Here is a 17,657-nt window from a genome sequence, read left to right as displayed (position 1 = left end):
CCAGTTCCCCCCCTGCTCTTCTCTGTCCCCTGCTTTCAGAGGCCTTGCTCACTCCATTTATCACCTCTCATCTCTCCAGTGATGGGAGTTTGGCCTCCCAGCTTCCGGGGAGACGAGATAGCTGTCAGCTGGGTGCACCCCGAGCAGCTCATTCAGAGCCACACAGCACCTGTGGTGTGGAAGACCAGGCGTCGGGCGCTGTTGCCAGCTCTGAGGTGAACACAGGCCAGCCGAGTCCCCCTCTCGAGGCCACTCACAAAGGGAAGAGCACAGCCCCACGGTGGGCTATGTGCCTGGGGACCTGGAACAGCAGATTCAACTTTCCTGACGGATTCTGTCAGGGAGGGCTCCCCTGGGTGTTTCTCACAGAGGCCTGTGCTGGTGCACTGAGCGCATTGGGCAGGCATGCTTCCATCTAGAGGTGACACGAGGCCCTGGGAAGTGCAGCCACCCACCCGCTGTCACAGGCCACCCCGTGTCCCCACCTTCTGCAGCCTGACTCATCCTGTCCCCGGTGCCAGCACGGAGGGCCTCGTGCTACAGGCTGGAGGAAAGAGTAGTGCATCCGTAAAGGACAGTCTTCTGGGAGCTAACTGCCCATTTAAAGAGCTTCTTCAAGTCATAAGCATGAAGCCCCCTGTAGAAAACCAGCAGATGAGAAGGAAATCTCTGCCATTTGCCTCGTGGTGTGGAAGAACACAGCCTTTTCCTCAGTCAGAGAGGAAAGAGTATGCCTGGGCTCAGTGAATTTACAAATAAACCAAAGAGCAAACCGGTAAGAGAGTAGCTGGCATGTTACTATTAACAGGGGTAATGCTAGTTACTGAAAACCTCCTGTGTCCCATGGAGGGACAGCTAAACCAGGCAATAGTGAAAGCTGGCGCCACCACTAGGAGCGCTCAGGTTTTAAAATTAGGCTTTAGCCAAAATCAGAAACCAAAGAAATGGGGGAAGGGGGCATCAAGAAAATTAGATGAACCCTGGTTCCAAATGTAACCCCCAAGCATTGCTTTCTGAACATGCCCTGATTCGTGGAGATGAATCTGGCATATTCCAGGACTACCCCTTGTGGCCTGGGTGGGCGGCATGAAGATTTAAAGCTGATTTATATTTGCCCCCATGTCAGTAAGCCCTGAAGTGTCACATTCAATCTTGTTGCACTATTTTCAAGTCCATTGTTACCAAGTTAAGCTCTAAAATTGTTTCATCCATAACGTAGCTTTATTACTGGGAGACACTGTCCTCTGTAACTCAGTATCCCCTGAGATGACACTATCATAGCAGAGTTCAATGACTGATGTCCATTTATTTTCTAAAATCCCAGAGATGGCCAAAAAAAAGTACATGTTCCATATTCGTACTGTTTAATAAGGCAGGAAAGTGGATACTATTATTTTTATTCATGAATGATAACTAAACCAAAAAAGGATTGGTGCTCAAAAGAGGAAGTTTCGGTTCTGGAGGTTTCCTTACGTGCAGCAGATATGGGTGCACTGACGCGTCATCTCACGGCCTCACCCTGGTCGCGGGACGCCTCGTCCACGTCCTCGGGGGAGCACGGCACCTCACCGGGGCCCTCTCCTTCGGCCTCGAGGCCTGTGGGACAACAGGCATGCTGTAGGACTTCTCACAGCAGCCCTGTCCCCAAACTGTCCACAAAGGAACAGCGGAAAGGGGAAAATCTAAGTGCATCACAGACGGTGAAGTTAGGGGTCAGGGTGGACGGAGCCGCAAAGAGAGGTCCTAATATGTGTGTTAGGGACTCGGAAAAAATTAGGAGAGGAAGTGACATGGGTTGAGCACTTGCTGTGTGTCAGGCCCCAGGCTAAGAGCTTCACGTGCTTCGTCTCCTTTCATCTTCACAAGAGCCCTCTGAGGAAGAGGATTATTATGGGGCTATAATGGGCCTCTCATTATCTCCATTTCACAAATGAGGAAACTGAGGTCCAAAAAGGGAAGTAACTTTCCCGAGGCTATTCAGCTAGTAGATAGTGGAGCCAGGATTCAAACCCAGGATTCTGTCTCCAGGGCCCAGAAGAAGTGCTGGGTACGTGGAAAGCACACTCTGCTCCTGACAACTGAGAAGGCACAACATACACGTCAGACAAAGGGGCACAGCACCACACCCCAACGAGGCTGCTTCAAGGTCATCCCCGCAGGAAGCTGTGCACTTACTCCCAGGTGTGGTCTAGGCTCAGACCCTTCTGGACTTGTTCCCTTTGCTCATTATCACCTGAGGCCAAAAAGTCAGGCTCACGATCTCCCAACACTCTCCCCGATGGCCCAGATGAGCGGTGCCCAACCAGGTCGCTCTCCTCCTTTCCCAGAGTCATACCTACTTGTTTCCAGTCACCACCCCCCCCAAAAGGATGAAGATGTCACATGACCCTGGACACATAAGGAAGCACGTCGTGGGCTCTCCCTGAGGGCAGGCTCCCAGAGGAAAGCTCCTCGCAGTGCCACCCACACCAGAGTGAGAGTTCTTCCCACGGAGGATGGCTTTGGAGAACCACCACACGCACCTGGATGTTCAGACTTGGGTCTCTGGTCCACACAGAGCCAACTTCCCAGGATTTCTCAGCTCCCTAAACTCCATCACACTCCCAGCTTGTCCCTCAGTTGGCAGCAGGCAGCACCAGGATTAAACGAGGGCCAGCAGGGGTCAGCTCCCGCCCTTCCTCTCCTCACCCCCAAACCACCTATTCTTGCTTGGTTGGATTCAAATCTTGAAGAGACCGTGACGAACATTTCAAACATTTTGGTAAACCGACTGGTTAAAACCCAAACATTTAGGCACACGGAGGTTATTACCATTTCAGATCTGCAGGCAGCCTTCTCCCAAGAATGCCCCCCCTCACATCCTTTGCTTTTCCCAGGATGTTCACCCCCTGGCCCCTTCCACCTCACTTCAGGCTCAACCCAGAGACGTGCAACACGGCGGCAGGAGCAGCACGGGCCGGGTCTGGTTCTGCCACTCGTGGAGTGGGGTGAGTCACGTGCACTCTGAGCCCCGTGGGTTTCTCACCCAGATTTGGAGGTGGGGATGACCCAGCACGCTTTTCCCGAAGTGTGGGGTCTGAGGGATATGAGAGCCACCGCAGCGATGGGCAGAGGGCCCTTCTGTGAAACCCTCTGCTTCTCGGCGACCCCACCAAGGGCTTGATGGGGCACGTGGAGCACAGAGGAAGTGAGGGAATGACATCTGGCCTCTGCCCTGGAAGTGGGCTTCCAGAAAGTTAGTTACATTTTCCGGGTGCTTTCCACAGGAGAATGCACAGTAACTCTGTAACGAGAGTTTGGCTTCAAAGTAAAAATGCAGCCAAAAATGTAATGAAAAAGCAAAACTGTTACTCTGAAAACACAATAGAGCAGGACTGCCGCTAAAGTTACGTAATGGGCCCTGTTTCCCCAGCAGGCCCTTATTAGACGGAGGACTTGGTTACCACAGTTACTGGCAGTACCCGCCCCCCCCATCCCCGCTGCAGATTTAATACAGACCAGATCTGCCTGGATGACTTACCCAGAGGGGCTTCCGGAACCTGGTCTGAAAACTTAAAACTGGGGAAGAGCAGTGCCAGTTCCCGGCGGGCATCTTCTGAGTCTCGGCTTCCGTGGACCGCATTAAAGGGCATTTCTGTGCCATACTGAGCCCGGAGACTGGGAGCATGCAAAACGTACAAGAAACGATCGTCTCATTTGAAAAGAAATGTTTTGCTCTCTGGCAACATGGCCACCAGCTACCAATCAGCAGCTGGCATTTCTGTGACATGGCTTTCTCTGCTGGAAACGCCAGGAACAGCAGCAAGGATGATAGTAGCCGCGGTGTTCTGGGCACGTTGCCAGTGCTTAACATACCTGATCTCATTTCATTTGTGCGGCAACCCTGTGAGGGAGACTCTGTCATGATCCCCAGTTTAAATATGCGTGAGTTATGGTGTGAGCCCAGGAGCTGCTATTTTATTGCTGTTACTACGGGGGCTAGGCTAGCACCCTGCCGAGGGCTTGGTACAGGTTGGCATAGTTAATCCCCCAAGGTCCCCTAAGATAATACTAATATTGCTAGGACTTCCCGTATGTCAAACAATGTTCTAACTTCTCTTTCTCTCTTTCTCTTTCTCTCTTAATCTGAGGCAGGTCCTATCCTATTATAGTTCCCATTTTCCAGATGAGGAAATTAAGGCAGAGGGATTAAAGCATGGATGACCCAGGGTCACACAGTTAGAAAGAGGAAGAAGAGAGATTCTAAGGTCGGTGCTCTGAACCACAACACTGTACAGCTTCCCACGACAGGTGCTCATATCTCCCTTTTATAGATGAGGGAACTGAGGCTCAGAAAACTGAAGATCTGAACCCGGGCTGCCTCATATATGAATGTTCCCGGCCCCCTACAAATGTTATGTCACAGTCAAAACTGTAGTTACTTAGTCTCTTGCTAATTTCTTTCCTGTTGGTGAGGCCTCTCTCCGCTTCAAAGGCAAGACACAGTGGGTTTGGCATTGGTGGCGCCGGGCTGAATATTCACACAGGGCCAGGGAACAGCCAAGTGCTGTGCTCAGAGCCGAGTGCTCAGACTCTAGGGGGCCTCAGGACACCTTGGGCAGGGAGTAGGGGATGGGGGTTGAGGAGGTGAGTCTACACGGCACAGTCCTAGGCCTCACCCAGAGCCTCTGACTTGGTAGACCTGTGTGGGGCCCTGGAATCTGTATTTCCTGGGTGAGAGTTGCAGGTGGCTCTGGGACCACGCGATGGGACCCTTTGGCTGCAGAGAGAACAGTGAGGACCCAGCTGCAGCCTTCAGAAGAGGGAAAGAGGCAGCAAGGAGGCGCCCAGTGAAGAGCTGGGGGCTGGATCAGAGGGAGAGGATGTCAAGGTCTCCTCAAATACACAACAGGGAGGTCAGGGACTCCCCTAATGTATGACACAGAGGGAGCTTCATGGCCATCGGGGAGCCTTCTGTGTTACCCATGGTTCTGGGCTGAACCTCGAGCAGGGCTCTCAGCTTCCTTGGATGCAGGTTTTGAGATGCATGCAAGGACCACAGCGGGTGACGTCACCTGTCAGGCTGCTCCCTCCTTGCCACATCGGGGTCACAGGGTCCCATGAGGGTTTGCCAGGCGGTGACCACATCCTCGGTGCCCTCAGTCCTGGTGAGGATCATGAGGCGGCTCGGTCCACTGCACATGTGATGTACCAGCTGCTCAAATGCCTCCTAGCACGGGGAGGGAAGACAGTGAGCCAGGGCAGGGGCCCCAGGGCCTGCAGCGGGCCGGCGGGCCCATCCCACACACAGGATGGGAGAGGGTCAGTGAGCGGCCTTGCCACCAGCCTGCAGGCCCGTGGAGGGCCCCCGGGAGGTGGGGGGCCTAACCACACCCAGATATAAGTTAAAGGTAGGAAGACGAGGCTTCGAGTTGACTCACTTGGGGTTGAACATGAGATAATAAGTTAGGTGGGAGCATTTAGCAGACCACAAATATGGAAATCATGTGGGTGCTGGATAACCAGGGGATGCGGCTGAGACTTTGTGCAACCCTTCCCCCTTCTTCAAGTAGCAGTACTCAGGCTTCCTTTGGGGAGAAACCCTTCCCCATTTCACTTGGTCCTAGTCCAGCTGACAACCGCAATGCCTATCCACCCCTCCACATACACACCCCCTCGCCGGAGAGGTGGAGCCCAGGCTCGCTCACCCACACCCTCCCTCCCAAGTGGGTGAGTCACAAGCAGAAGCAGATGGAAAGTGGTTGGATCTGAGTCCCCCAACAGCAGCACCCGAAGTGACCGTCCGTGAGGTTTTGCTCCTGAGAGCCCTACCCCTGCCTTGGTTCTTCTTCTCCCCACACCTTCTTATGCAAGTCCTTCAACTCTCTTCAGTTCTGGGAGTCGTGGAGTATCCCTCCGATAAATTCCTTATTTCATCCCTTAAGTTGGAGTCAGACTCTCATCCTTGCTACCAAAGAAAGTCTCCCTGATACAGCCCGTAATTATTATTCGGAGAGCAAGTTCGTGGCTCACTTGCTGTTCATATTCTTGTTCTTCATAATACTCTATTTTCTCCCAAACTAATAGCAATCTATAAACACAATGTTGGAGAAGGAGAAAGAAATGAGAGTGTTTTGGATAAGTGGAAGCAGAGAAGCTGACCTCTCCAGCTCTGTGTTGGTAGAAAAGTCGCATTTCTGCTTCTGTCATGGTTCTCTCTTCATTTGTTAAAATGTCAAACCCAGCTTCCTGGATCTGTAGGAGATATATATATATGTATATATATACTCTAAAAGGGTAAAGCAAGCCCAAATTCACATTTCAATGTGTTGAGAGTAAAAGATGATGGAAAAGGCAACATTAAAAGCAGTGGAGACCCTCGTCCTCCAATTCAATTTAAAAAATTGTAAGTTACTTAAATGGAATTTTAATTAAAACTCCTTAGAAGCCCTCTTTCCCCCTAGGACACTGCTACACAATGCTCCACCCCGGTTTTTCCACCAGAGAAGACATGAGGATAGTCTGTAAGGTAAGCGTTGTCTCTCTTACCTTCATGATAATCTCATCCGTCTTCCCATGGACCACCGCATCTGGTTTAATGACTGCCAAGGTGCAGGCCTTCTCTGATGACACTGCAACAAGCCGGCGATGGTGCTGTCAGACGCTGGGCTCTCGGGAGACCCTCCGCAGGGACGTGCAGCCCCACCCACAGCCTCCGGCTTCCCTCCCCTGGCCTCTTGGCTGTGCTTGTGCAGACCTAGATTCTAGTGGATGCAGGGGTCTGGCTCCAGATCCCAACCTCAGCCTGGCTGCAAGGGACAGAGACATGCAAGGGACATGAACCTGGGAGGGAGGGCGTGGGGAGGGAGGAGGGCATGGGAGATGGGGGAGGAGGTCAAAGACAGCTCAGGAGCAAAAACCAGAAACAACCGAAAGAGTCGGCCCTTGTCCCTTCCTGTCACCCTGTCGTGATTCTTGACCTCTAACTGCTGCCGACCGTGTTCTCCTCTCGGTGTGCCTTTTTGCCTTTCCCGGCATCTGGTCAGTAGTGGCTGCCCCAGGCCCCGAGTCGGCATGACTGTTCAGGGCCAGCACGTTCTACCAAACTGCGCCTTCCGTCTCCTCTGTCTCTGTTCACACTCTCCTGAGAATCGGCCAGCTCATTGTTTGGAGCCCAGGCACCAGTCGTAGATCACTGGCCAGTCTACTGGTGGGCTGTGTCCATAGGTCCAAGCAGCTGTGGCGACGAGGAAGGTGCCCCGTGGCCGCCGCCCACCGCTCAGGCCCGCAGACGCCGTGGGGAGCCCCGTGTCTGGGCACAAACCCATCCCTGCCAGACTTCCGTTTGTATGGACTTGGCTTTGGTGAGCTACCTACACTCTCCACAGACTCTATATCCCCCCACGGCCTATTTTCTCTTTTCAACTTTTATATCAGTTGTGCTGTAACATGACAGTATCTGCATCTGAGGAGGGCCTCCTACTTTGAAAAATCTAAAAAATGTGGGCTGCAAAGGTGTGAATCATTTTAAGCAAGCCAATCTATTCATTATTCCGTGAGCACTATTTCTAACATCCTGTGAACACTTGGACTTCAAGGGACTCTTACAATAAATCCCCTTATAAATTGACCGATTAAGGAGACCGCCTAGAGGTATAGGGTGAGAAGAGAAGAGACCAGGGCTGGGGCCCTGAGAACTCCAGCCTGAAAAGGGAGCAAAAAAAAAAGAAGCCAAGGAAGGGGAGGTGGCGGAGAGGCCAGAGAAAACAAGAAGGAAAACGAGAAAGGTCTCGACATCTCAGACACCAGACGAGAAGAGGGCTTTGAGTAGGAAGACATTGGGGACATCAGCCAAGCCCACAGAAGGATGCCATAGGCTATGACTGGAAACTGCCCTCTGGATTTGGCACCAAGAAGGTCACTGGAGCCTTGGGGAGCGGCAAGGGGGCAGGGGTGGAGGAGAGGGTGGCCCAAGGAGTGTGGACCATGTTCAGGAAGCTAGGCTCGGGGGAGAGGAAGGCTAAGGGCAAGGGTAGGCTTTGGGTAGTTTTCTAGGTGGAGAGACCTGATTTGGGAGGAAATAATGGGGAAGGGAATAAAGAGGTAATCCCAAAAGGAGACAACAAACGTTTCCTGCAGAAGCCAAGTCGCTGATTTCCTTTTCACACTTGAAGTTTCTTGCTCTCCTAAACTGTGCCTCTTCCCTTGTTAGGATCCAACTCAGAAAGTCCTCGTCATCCACACATGAATAAGCAGCTTTTCTATTTCAGGGAGAACCAGAACTTCCTTCTCTCTCCAGCTCGGTTCTTGAGCTGCATCCTGGTTTCCCCTGGTGTCTCAGGGACCATCGGGAGCCACCTTGCCAGCAACAGCCTCTCTAACCTCTGGCTTCTCTTCCCACTGTCAGGTCAAGGTATTCTTCTCATATTAAAGGTTCAGGAAGAACAGCAATGCTCAGGAGTGTAAAATCCATGAGTTAATATTTCGGGCATAAGGGGAAGTGGGTGCAGGGCTGTGGGGAGGGAAGGGGTTCAGTACAGCTGACTTTCTGACACTTCAGAAAAAAGGTGAAAGAAGCTCAAACTCTTTAGCTCAAATAAGGACTAAGGGAACACCAGCATCATTACTTTATCTTATTAGCGTCACTCCCTCCATTTTACTAAGGGAGCCTTTCCTGATGCCCAGAAATTGCCATGAAACTCACAGTTGTTATAACTGAACATGATCAGAAAGCTCTGAAAGGTGCCCAAGATGCCATTAAAGGGCAGGAGGGACACTTAACACAGTATGTTTGAAGTCAGGTGATTGGAGACAAAACATTTTATGGGTTATCTTCCCAGAGTTCAGATCGCTCAATAAACTGATTACTCATATATTTTTTAAAGACACATCAGGGACTTCCCTGGTGGTCCAGTGGTTAAGACTCCGTGCTTCCAGTGGAGGGGGCGCGGGTTCGATCCATGGCAGGGGAACTGAGGTCCCACATGATGTGCAGTGAGGCCAAAAAAAATTAAAAAATAAAAAACACACATCAGGGCTTCCTTGGTGGTGCAGTGGTTAAGAATCCGCCTGCCAATGAAGGGGACACGGGTTCGAGCCCTGGTCGGGGAATATCCCACATGCCGCAGAGCAACTAATTCTGTCCTCTAGAGCCCGCGAGCCACAGCTACTGAGCCCACGTGCCACAACTACTGAAGCCCGCGTGCCTAGAGCCCGTGCTCCACAACAAGAGAAGCCACCGCAATGAGAAGCCCGTGCACCGCAACGAAGAGTAGCCCCGACTCGCTGCAACTAGAGAAAGCCCACGCCCAGCAACAAAGACCCAACACAGCCAAAAATAAATAAATAAAATAAATAAATTTTAAAAAAAAAACACACATCAAATCCAAGTCTGCTCTGCCTTCTTGCCATGCTTGTTGGTTCTGTACTCACCCGCATCCTCATCGTCACCATCTTCCTTTTCGTGGGAAAAGCATTCATCTTTGTCAGAAAGAGCCTCATCTTTAATCTAGTACAAATTGGTCATGGACAGCAAGTAGTTAGCTAATTAAAACTCCACAAAGACCTTCAAAAACCAGCAGAAGCCGAATAGGTAAAGGTCCTAAATGCAGAGCAGAAGAAGAGGGTCAAGATTATCAGCTTTGGAAACTTTTCAAGAACCTTTTGAGTAGTTGGGTGGTAGGGAGCGGGGGAGGGAGAGCGACTGAAGACAAGGACATCCACGCTGATCTTAAGGTTTAGAGTCTGCCTGTTTCCACGAGCATCAAGTAGAAACTAAGGAAAAAGAAAGATGAAATAGAGAGTTGTCAAGAAGACAAAGTAAGAACTGAAATGCAAGTAAATAGTAAGCAACTGGCTACACTGTGCAGGTAGTACAGAGAGAGAGATCATTTATCTGTGGAGTAGGTACAAGCGTCTGTGATTTTCTTTCTTGGGGAAAAATTGCCAGTTTTCTGGGGAACAAATAGGATCTGATTCCAATCCATTCTATGAAAACAGGGCTTTGCTCTTTGGAACTGAATGCGTAAACTTGAACAGTGAACATGGAATAATGTTAAGGCTCATTTGGCAGCTGCTCAGGGCACCAGGAAATACTTCTTTCTACCCAAGGTGTGTCAGTTTTCAAAGGCTGCCAATTTTTTGTGAAAAACTCACGGTCCATGTTGTCCTGGAAGTAATTTACCAAAATCACAAGCAGTGCTGATCCTGTTTCTCAAGGTAATGACCCCCTTCTAGTTAAAGAAATGAACCCTCTGGGATCACAAGTCAAACTCGGGAATGAGAAGGGAGGGCAGGTCACCAGGAGAGATTTCCCCCTGAGGCTGACTCCTTGTACCCACTACCGGATTCGGAACTTCATGTCCATTTCCGAATTCGTTGTCAGGGTTCCAGAAACCCTGTTAAGAGATGCAGTGGGGATGAAAGGGAAATGGATAAAAGACGTTAAAGTGTTCTGGATGAAGGGGACGACTTCAAAGAAGATTTCCTAGTGGGACTTGCACCCTCCCCTGAGCCCTCAGAGGCCCCCAGCCAGCGTGGGCATTTAATGCAGCTTTCCAGGGACAGTGAAGACATTGGCCGGGCAGGGGAGGGACCTGCTGGCCTGGCCTGGGAGACACTTGTGAGCTGGCCGCTTACCACTCTCCGTTCTCTGCCTTCGGCCAGCACCCTCTTTTCAGCCTGCAGCTGCTCTCGGATGGTTTTCTGCAGCAGCGGGGCGTTTGCTCCTCTAACCAGTGCCACCAGCTCCCCTCCCTAGAATACAGCACAGATATCCTGCCCAGACCACACGATGGGCAACCACACGATGGGCAACCACACGATGGGCAACCTCTTTCAAGAGACATGAGGGTCCAAGAGCTTTGTTTAGGAGCGGGCCCAAGGTCAAGGTCTGTGGACCCCAGGCCCACAGCCTCCATCCACTTCTCTGCCCCCTACCCCACGCCCCTCCCTTCAAAACTTGCTTCAGGACAGCGGGGAGTCAGGTGGGGGAGGACCAGAGGCACACTGGGTTGTGAGTGACTAAGTGTGGCCTCTCCTTGGCTCCTTCACCCAACAAGTATCAACTGAGCACTTACTATGCCAACACCAAGACAGAGGCAGAGAACAGAAACACTAAACATGAAAAGACATAGCTGCCACCCTCAGTGAGTGGGGTCTCGAGTGGGGAGAGAGGTGGTCGTGTCAGAGAAACAGTTACAATAGAATAAGAACATTGCTTTCATGGGGTACTTGGGATTTGGGGCAAGAATTGATCCCCAGCTCCATCTGGGGTGGTCAGGGAAGACCTCACAGTGGAGGTGGTGTTCCCGGTGAACCCGAGTTTACCGCCTTCGCTTTTTCAGAAGTCTCCCTGCCCGTCGTCACTCATGGAAGTTCACGTGCACTGGGTTCTCCTTCTGTTTCCATCCCACCCTCAGAGGACCACCGCTGTGTGACTGTGATGAGTTGCCGCATGTTCCCACACGGCCAGTGATGAGTTATGCTTTAATCCCGCACCCTCCGGGCTCAAGCAGGCAAACCACTGCGGTAATGATCCCATTTCTGCAGCTGAGCTCTGACGCCAGTTTGGCGGAGGGCACTTTCATCTCAGTGCTTCCCACCCCTGCTCCCTCCCCCACCAGGTTTCTTCATAAAACTTCAGTCTCCCTCCTGAAAGCAAGCCGAAGCTCAAATAATGTTTCACCATAAGCTTCCAACTTGTAATACTTGCAGTGCCGAGGGCAGGAGCCCAAAGTTTTCCAAACTAAACAACTCTGGCCCCGGTGGGCAGACCCCAGTTTCCCTGACTGTGCTATGAGGGGCTGGACTGGGTCGGGAGGAGAACATCAATCCACTGTCTTCAGGCCCCAGCAGGTGACCTAAACCCAGGAAGCCAGGTGTGAGACAGCGGGCCCTCAGGGGCCTGGAGCACCGCGTGGATGTCACAGCTGAAGGCAGCCAGATGACCTTTCAAACGCTGAACCACTGGCCGTCATCAATCACCCATCTCATTTCTGACTTTGTATCAACATATCTTCACATTTTACAATGAAACGAAAGTGAATACAAAGCTTGTCTACCCCACAAAGGAGCTTTCATGTTTGCTGAGAAGTCCCCTCTGCAGATGTCTCCAGACTCTGCTCTGAGAGTGAGACCTCAGTCAAGAGGTTCACTAGGGACTTCCCTGGTGGCTCAATGGTTAAGAATCCACTTGCCAATGCAGGGGACACAGGTTTGATCCCTAGTCCCAGGAAGATCCCACATGCCGCGGAGCAACTAAGCCTGTGCACCACAACTACCGAGCCTGTGCTCTAGAGCCTGCGAGCCACAACTACTGAGCCCACGTGCCACAACTACTGAGCCCACGTGCCACAACTACTGAAGCCCAAGTACCTAGAGCCCGTGCTCCACAACAAGAGAAGCCACTGCAGTGAGAAGCCCACGCACTGCAATGAAGAGTAGCCCCCGCTCGCTGCAACTAGAGAAAGCCTGTGCGCAGCAACGAAGACCCAACACAGCCAAAAACAAACAAATAAATAAATAAGAGGTTCACGAACCAGAAAGAGCACAGGCCTCTGAGTGGGTCCTGCTCTGTCCCGGGTACTGCCCTCAGGAAGGCCCCAAGCCCAGAATGACTGCCCAGATTAAGGGCATCTGTCCTCGGCCAAAACAATAGAGCCAGGGAGGAAACAGCATTCACTCGCTGGGAGCGGTGCGGCCTCTTGGTGACAGGCGTCCATCTGAACCCTCGTGATGTGCAGCCGTGGGACAGTTCTGGACTGAAAATGTACTTACTGCATAAAACAGAAAGGTCGGCTCGCACCTCCCTCTGTATTTTTCGAGGACATCAAGACAGTCTGCCTCTGCCTAAAGGAAACAGGCTGTCAGCAGGCCGGGTGCAGGGACAGGATGGCGGGAGAACCGCACGGGACACACACACACCACACCCCCCATACAGAGCACATACACATCCATGTCACATGCACACACCACACACACACACACACACACACACCACACACACATACTACCAGCACACACATACTGCTACACATGCACGCACATACATTACGCATAATATACACACATCACACCCTCCCACATACCACACACCACATACACACACACACCACACACGTACATTACACATAACATACACACACACAGTGACTGCCCTCCCCAGGTGGAGCCCTGGCTTGCTCTCTCTCATGCTTCTTCTAATGCCTTTTCATCAGAATCGTAACAACTGTCAACATACCGGTAAGAGTGTTGCCAGTGTAGTTTTCTGAGGAATAAAATAAGGAGGATGTGACAGTTTGTCCTGCTCCGGATCAAGGGAGCTCCACCACTAACATCCCTCATCTGCCCCGAGTGGCAACAACGGAGGAGGGTCCTGAGCTCACCTCCGGGTCTGATAAAGCTCCCCATTCAGACCTCTCCTCCACTCACGCCACAGAAGCCTCACAACCCACTCCCACGGGAGGAGTGCAGGCCCTGGAAGGCCAGCTTCTCGAGACTTAACGTCAGGGAGAGTCTCGCCTGTGTTCACCGTCTCTGAGCCTCAACCCATGCGGCGCATCCAGTGTCTCTTGCACGCTTCTCTGGAAGTGATTCCCATTTCCGTACACTGACCTGAGTAAACGTTTGCTGAAAGTTCCCCTTTAAGGAGCAAGGATAGAAATCTTAAACCCTGTGCTCTGGAAGTGAAACTTCAGGGTTCACAGTGTCCACGAGCCAAGAGGGAGTGTTAGCCTTAAAGTGGCCGCACGCCTTCCCGGCTCCAGCATCAGGGGCAGCTGAGCCCACAGGGACTGTCGCGAGGCTGGGTGGGGAGGAGGCTTCCTCTCTAGAGAAACTGGTATCAGCAAAAAATCCACAACGGATGCCTTGTCGATGATCTGAAAAAGGCCCCTCAAACTTCCTGTTCCTGTTTTTAAATTTTTAAGTTTTTTACAAGTTATGTGACATTGTGCTGAGAGAGGACCTTACTAATGCAAAATGCAGAAGGTCCAGGCCGACCTCGATCCTCATCTTCTGGAAGAGGCTCACCACGGGCTTGCAGGGGCCGCACCAGCCTTGGTAGACGTCGACGACTGCGTGGGACCAAGAAGCAGGAGCGCTCAGCGGGCACCAGCGCCCAGCGTGTCAGGCAAAATTGATACCTGCACATTCCAACCCCCTCCGATGGACATCCGTTTGCAGGGATATTTATTTCATGGTTAAAGGGATTTATTATCCCAGCAGAGTATGAGCAAGTGTGGAAACACAGCTTTCCCTCATGAACTCAGTGTTCCGAATTCTAAACACAATGAAGTGACTACGGTGGAAAATCGCTTACTTAACATGAATCCTTTGCCTTAAGGAATTTTCAGCTACATTCAGGGTCAGGCCTAGCACAGAGAAGCCCTCAGTAAGTATTTGAAATGGACTGAAACTATCTCTTCTAAAAGGAAGAGGTCGCTGTAGGTGACCTATCAGCATGCAATCAACTCTTAGCTACTTTGATAATAATCATAGCATTAACCTTTCCTCCTGATGCATTGGAAGCCACTTGCTTTGAGTAAAGGAGAGTTTTATCTTTAAAACTTTACTTTATCAAATCAACATTATTCTCCTGGAAAGTGAACCTGAGAGAGACCTAGGTGGAAACTGGGGTGCCTTCTGCTTTGGTCCCAGTCTCTGGAGTGTGGTGGGACTGGGTGTGAGGGACCCTCTTGTCTGATTGCACTAAACCCTGAGGCCTGTAAGAAGCTAAGCAGCGAAGCCAACACATGTGCACCAGATACGCACCAGACCTGCCCAGCCCAGTCGGACGCAGCAAGTAAGTGCTAGATGGTGATGGACCAGTGGTCACATTTGAAGGAAGGATGTCTTCCTAAAGACCTCAGCACTCAGAGCTCATGCCTGATCCACACAGGGGGTGTCTCTGTTCTGCAGTTAGAGGGCATGCTCATGGGGAGAGAGTGTGGACACTGCTTATAAACTATCAGCCCTGCCAGTTTTAATAGCATGCAATTTGCGATTTTACTTTTTGAAGATTCACATTTCAAAATTTTCATGTCATATGAGAACTGTTAATAAACCATGATATAAATTATCTTTTTTTTTTCCTTTGGCCATGCCACACGGCTTGCGGGATCTTAGTTCCCCGATCAGAGATTGAACCCGGGTCCTCAGCAGTGAAAGATCAGAGTCCTAACCACCGTACCACCAGGGAATTCCCTAAATTATCATTATTAAAATTAGCATAGACTCTGGCAGCACTGTCTTAACGCTGTACTGTAGGCCTCAGGGGAGCAGGCTTTGCAGTGGAGAGGCGACCTGCATTGGGCATCGTGGAAATGCCAGGCTTGGACCGGCAGAGAGGGAGGCCATGGTGGGAAGCATGGTGGGGGAGTCCAGGGGCCGCTGCGGTTGGGTTGATCAGTGGTGGCAGAGATCACTGGAGAAGTGGGGAATGTGGGTTTGAGGAGTTCCATCCTGATTTACTAGGCAACAAGGGTTCACAGTAAGTTTTAGAAAGGAGAGAGAGTTAATATTTACTGAGCTACGAGAGGGCATCTGCACTTTGCTTTTCTCTCAAAAAATCCAGCAAGATAGGTATCATTTTCCTACCATAGAAATGAGGAATGAAATAACCAACCCAAGGTAAAAAAAATAAATAAATAAAAATTCTCAAGCAGCAGACCTGAGTTTTGGACTGAGGTTTGTCTGATGCCACAGCCCGTGCTCTTTCAATGACTCCGGGAAAGAAGATGCATGAATTCAAGAGTATGGGTTAGTTCAGCCAAGCAACATAGTTTTGCAGAGAAAGTAAGAGCCAGGCTGGGTTTAAGAGGGGCAAGGAAGCCAGACACAGGGGTGGCTGTGTTGAGGGAGGGGAGAAACGAAGGAATCTCTGAGACTTTGAAAATGTAGTGGAAAGACTGGGAGTGGCAGTCCTGTGGGTGTGAGAAGGACCACCTTTGAGCCCGGCAGAGAGAAAGAACTGGGTGGAGGCAGGGAGAGAGCATCTGGGGAGGGAGGAAAGTGAACTAGATTCCAGACACGTTGCATTTCCAGTACCGACCAGAGAGTCTAGGACAAATAGCCCCAAAGTCAGCCAGACACCAGCAGGGGCAAGAGAGAAGGATCTGGTCCTCCTCAACATCCAGGTGGAGGACAAAACTTCTTTGAGGCTCCTTTGAGGACAACAGCTTCACAGTTGAGGGATCTGGAGATTTCAGTAGACCACAGGAATGGGAGAGAAAGGCATTTGGGTGACTCCAGGAAAAAAATCCTTGAAGAATTAGAAGACCCTGTATCCAGGCCCACCAAGGAGACCAGGTTCAAGCCCTGGCAGGAAAAAATTGGGACTCAATTAGCTGCCAATCTCTATGCAGGGTTTGCATTGCTAGATCAGCCTACTCATTTGCACCAGCTTCCCATCTCCTCTTGCACTCCCTGCCTCTACGAGGAGTGGTGGGGACGAAGGCACACTTCCCACGGTTGTGGGAGAGAGGTGGCTGAGGGCGGGAGAGGAAGTTATGAAGAGATTGACTCTGAAAGGCAGGAAGCAGAAAGAGAAGGAAGGAAAGGAATGGCAGAGAAAATGAAAAGGGAGGGGGGTGTGTGTGTAAATCTGAATAGACTTTCGCATGTTTGAAGGCAGGTGGAAGTGAGCCAGCAGAAGACCAGAGCTCCAAGATGGCTGACCTTGGAAGCCAATCTCTGCTGGTTCTAGAAAGAGGGAAGAGCCTGAGTTCCTGGCGACTGCTTGATGAGGAGGGGCAGACGAGCCCCTGCTGCCTTAGGTCCACACAGTTCTCTCGTGTTGTGCTTCGAGCAGGACTCGACAAAGTCCACACTCAATAGATGAGGGTGCCTGGAACGTGGCAAATCCTCCAAAAATGAGGAGCTGGTGGCTTTCTTGCTGTTGTTAAAGAAACAGAAGTCATGGCTGTTTGCCTGGAGCCATGTTCCGGTTGCACACAAGCACATGGACAGCATGGTTAAGACCTGGCACCATCAACAAAGCCTTGTAATCCCTCAGTAGTAGAGTGTGGCCGGACTCACACCCACATCCCGGATCAATGCAACCGCATTTATTAAGAACCCCTCGGCCCGGCCCTGGACACGTCTGCTCCTGATGGAAATGAAAAAGACAATGGCCCTGTGCTAGAGTTTGGAGGAAAGCATGGAATGCCTACCTTCACAGGGGCCACACCAGGTTGGGTGTGTGCTGGGGGTTGAGACAGAGTCCCACCCAAATGCCCTAGAGACGCCAGGCGGAAGTGACCACACAGAGGTTCAGGAAAGATTCATGCAAGGAGGCTGCTTTAGAACTGCCTGGGAATGAGAAAGGTTTCTACAGGTTGTAGGGGGGTCATGATATTTCAGGTAGTAGGAACAACGTGGATACAAGTGAAGAAGTGGGGAAACTTGTGGCATGTTTGGAAACAGGTTGGAGCCGAGGACAAACCTCAGGGGACAGTGGGTGAAGGGACTGGAGGGATGGGGGAGGGGGGCTTGAGTGCTGAAGTCATGGGTGCAGGGGCGGCGATGGAGAGAGATGAGAGCAGATACCAGCTGACCGAGCAGATGTATTTATAGAGAGAACTGAGCAGACACAGAAATGGAGCCCAGAGATCTCTAGAGGAAAAGAAGCAGAGAAAGGAAGAGTTGGGGAGCAGCTGTGCTGGGCAGCCTCTAAGACG

The 17,657-nt window shown here is 51.2% G+C and overlaps 1 protein-coding gene across 7 annotated transcripts in view; it reads right to left on the bottom strand.

The window, feature by feature from the left end:
- Window positions 1–1,347: 1,347 nt before the first annotated feature.
- NME9 (NME/NM23 family member 9) overlaps window positions 1,348–17,657 on the bottom strand; it is a 26,387-nt gene continuing 10,077 nt past the window's right edge. For 3 of the 7 annotated variants that reach the window (XM_082393468.1, XM_082393467.1, XM_082393473.1), the window contains exons 4-13: window positions 13,951–14,054; window positions 13,220–13,246; window positions 12,757–12,828; window positions 10,618–10,734; window positions 9,412–9,487; window positions 6,529–6,611; window positions 6,142–6,234; window positions 5,055–5,209; window positions 3,521–3,657; window positions 1,348–1,596 (exon numbers count right to left, since the gene is read on the bottom strand). In XM_082393468.1, the coding sequence (XP_082249594.1) occupies window positions 1,502–1,596; window positions 3,521–3,657; window positions 5,055–5,209; window positions 6,142–6,234; window positions 6,529–6,611; window positions 9,412–9,487; window positions 10,618–10,734; window positions 12,757–12,828; window positions 13,220–13,246; window positions 13,951–14,054 (959 nt within the window). In that variant the 3' untranslated portion in view covers window positions 1,348–1,501. The other 4 variants (XM_082393469.1, XM_082393471.1, XM_082393470.1 and 1 more) reach the window with 4 other exon arrangements.

Source organism: Balaenoptera borealis, assembly GCF_965194805.1.
Source record: "Balaenoptera borealis genome assembly, chromosome: 5".
Taxonomy (NCBI): domain Eukaryota; kingdom Metazoa; phylum Chordata; class Mammalia; order Artiodactyla; family Balaenopteridae; genus Balaenoptera; species Balaenoptera borealis.
This window is presented reverse-complemented; position numbering and strand designations above follow the sequence as displayed.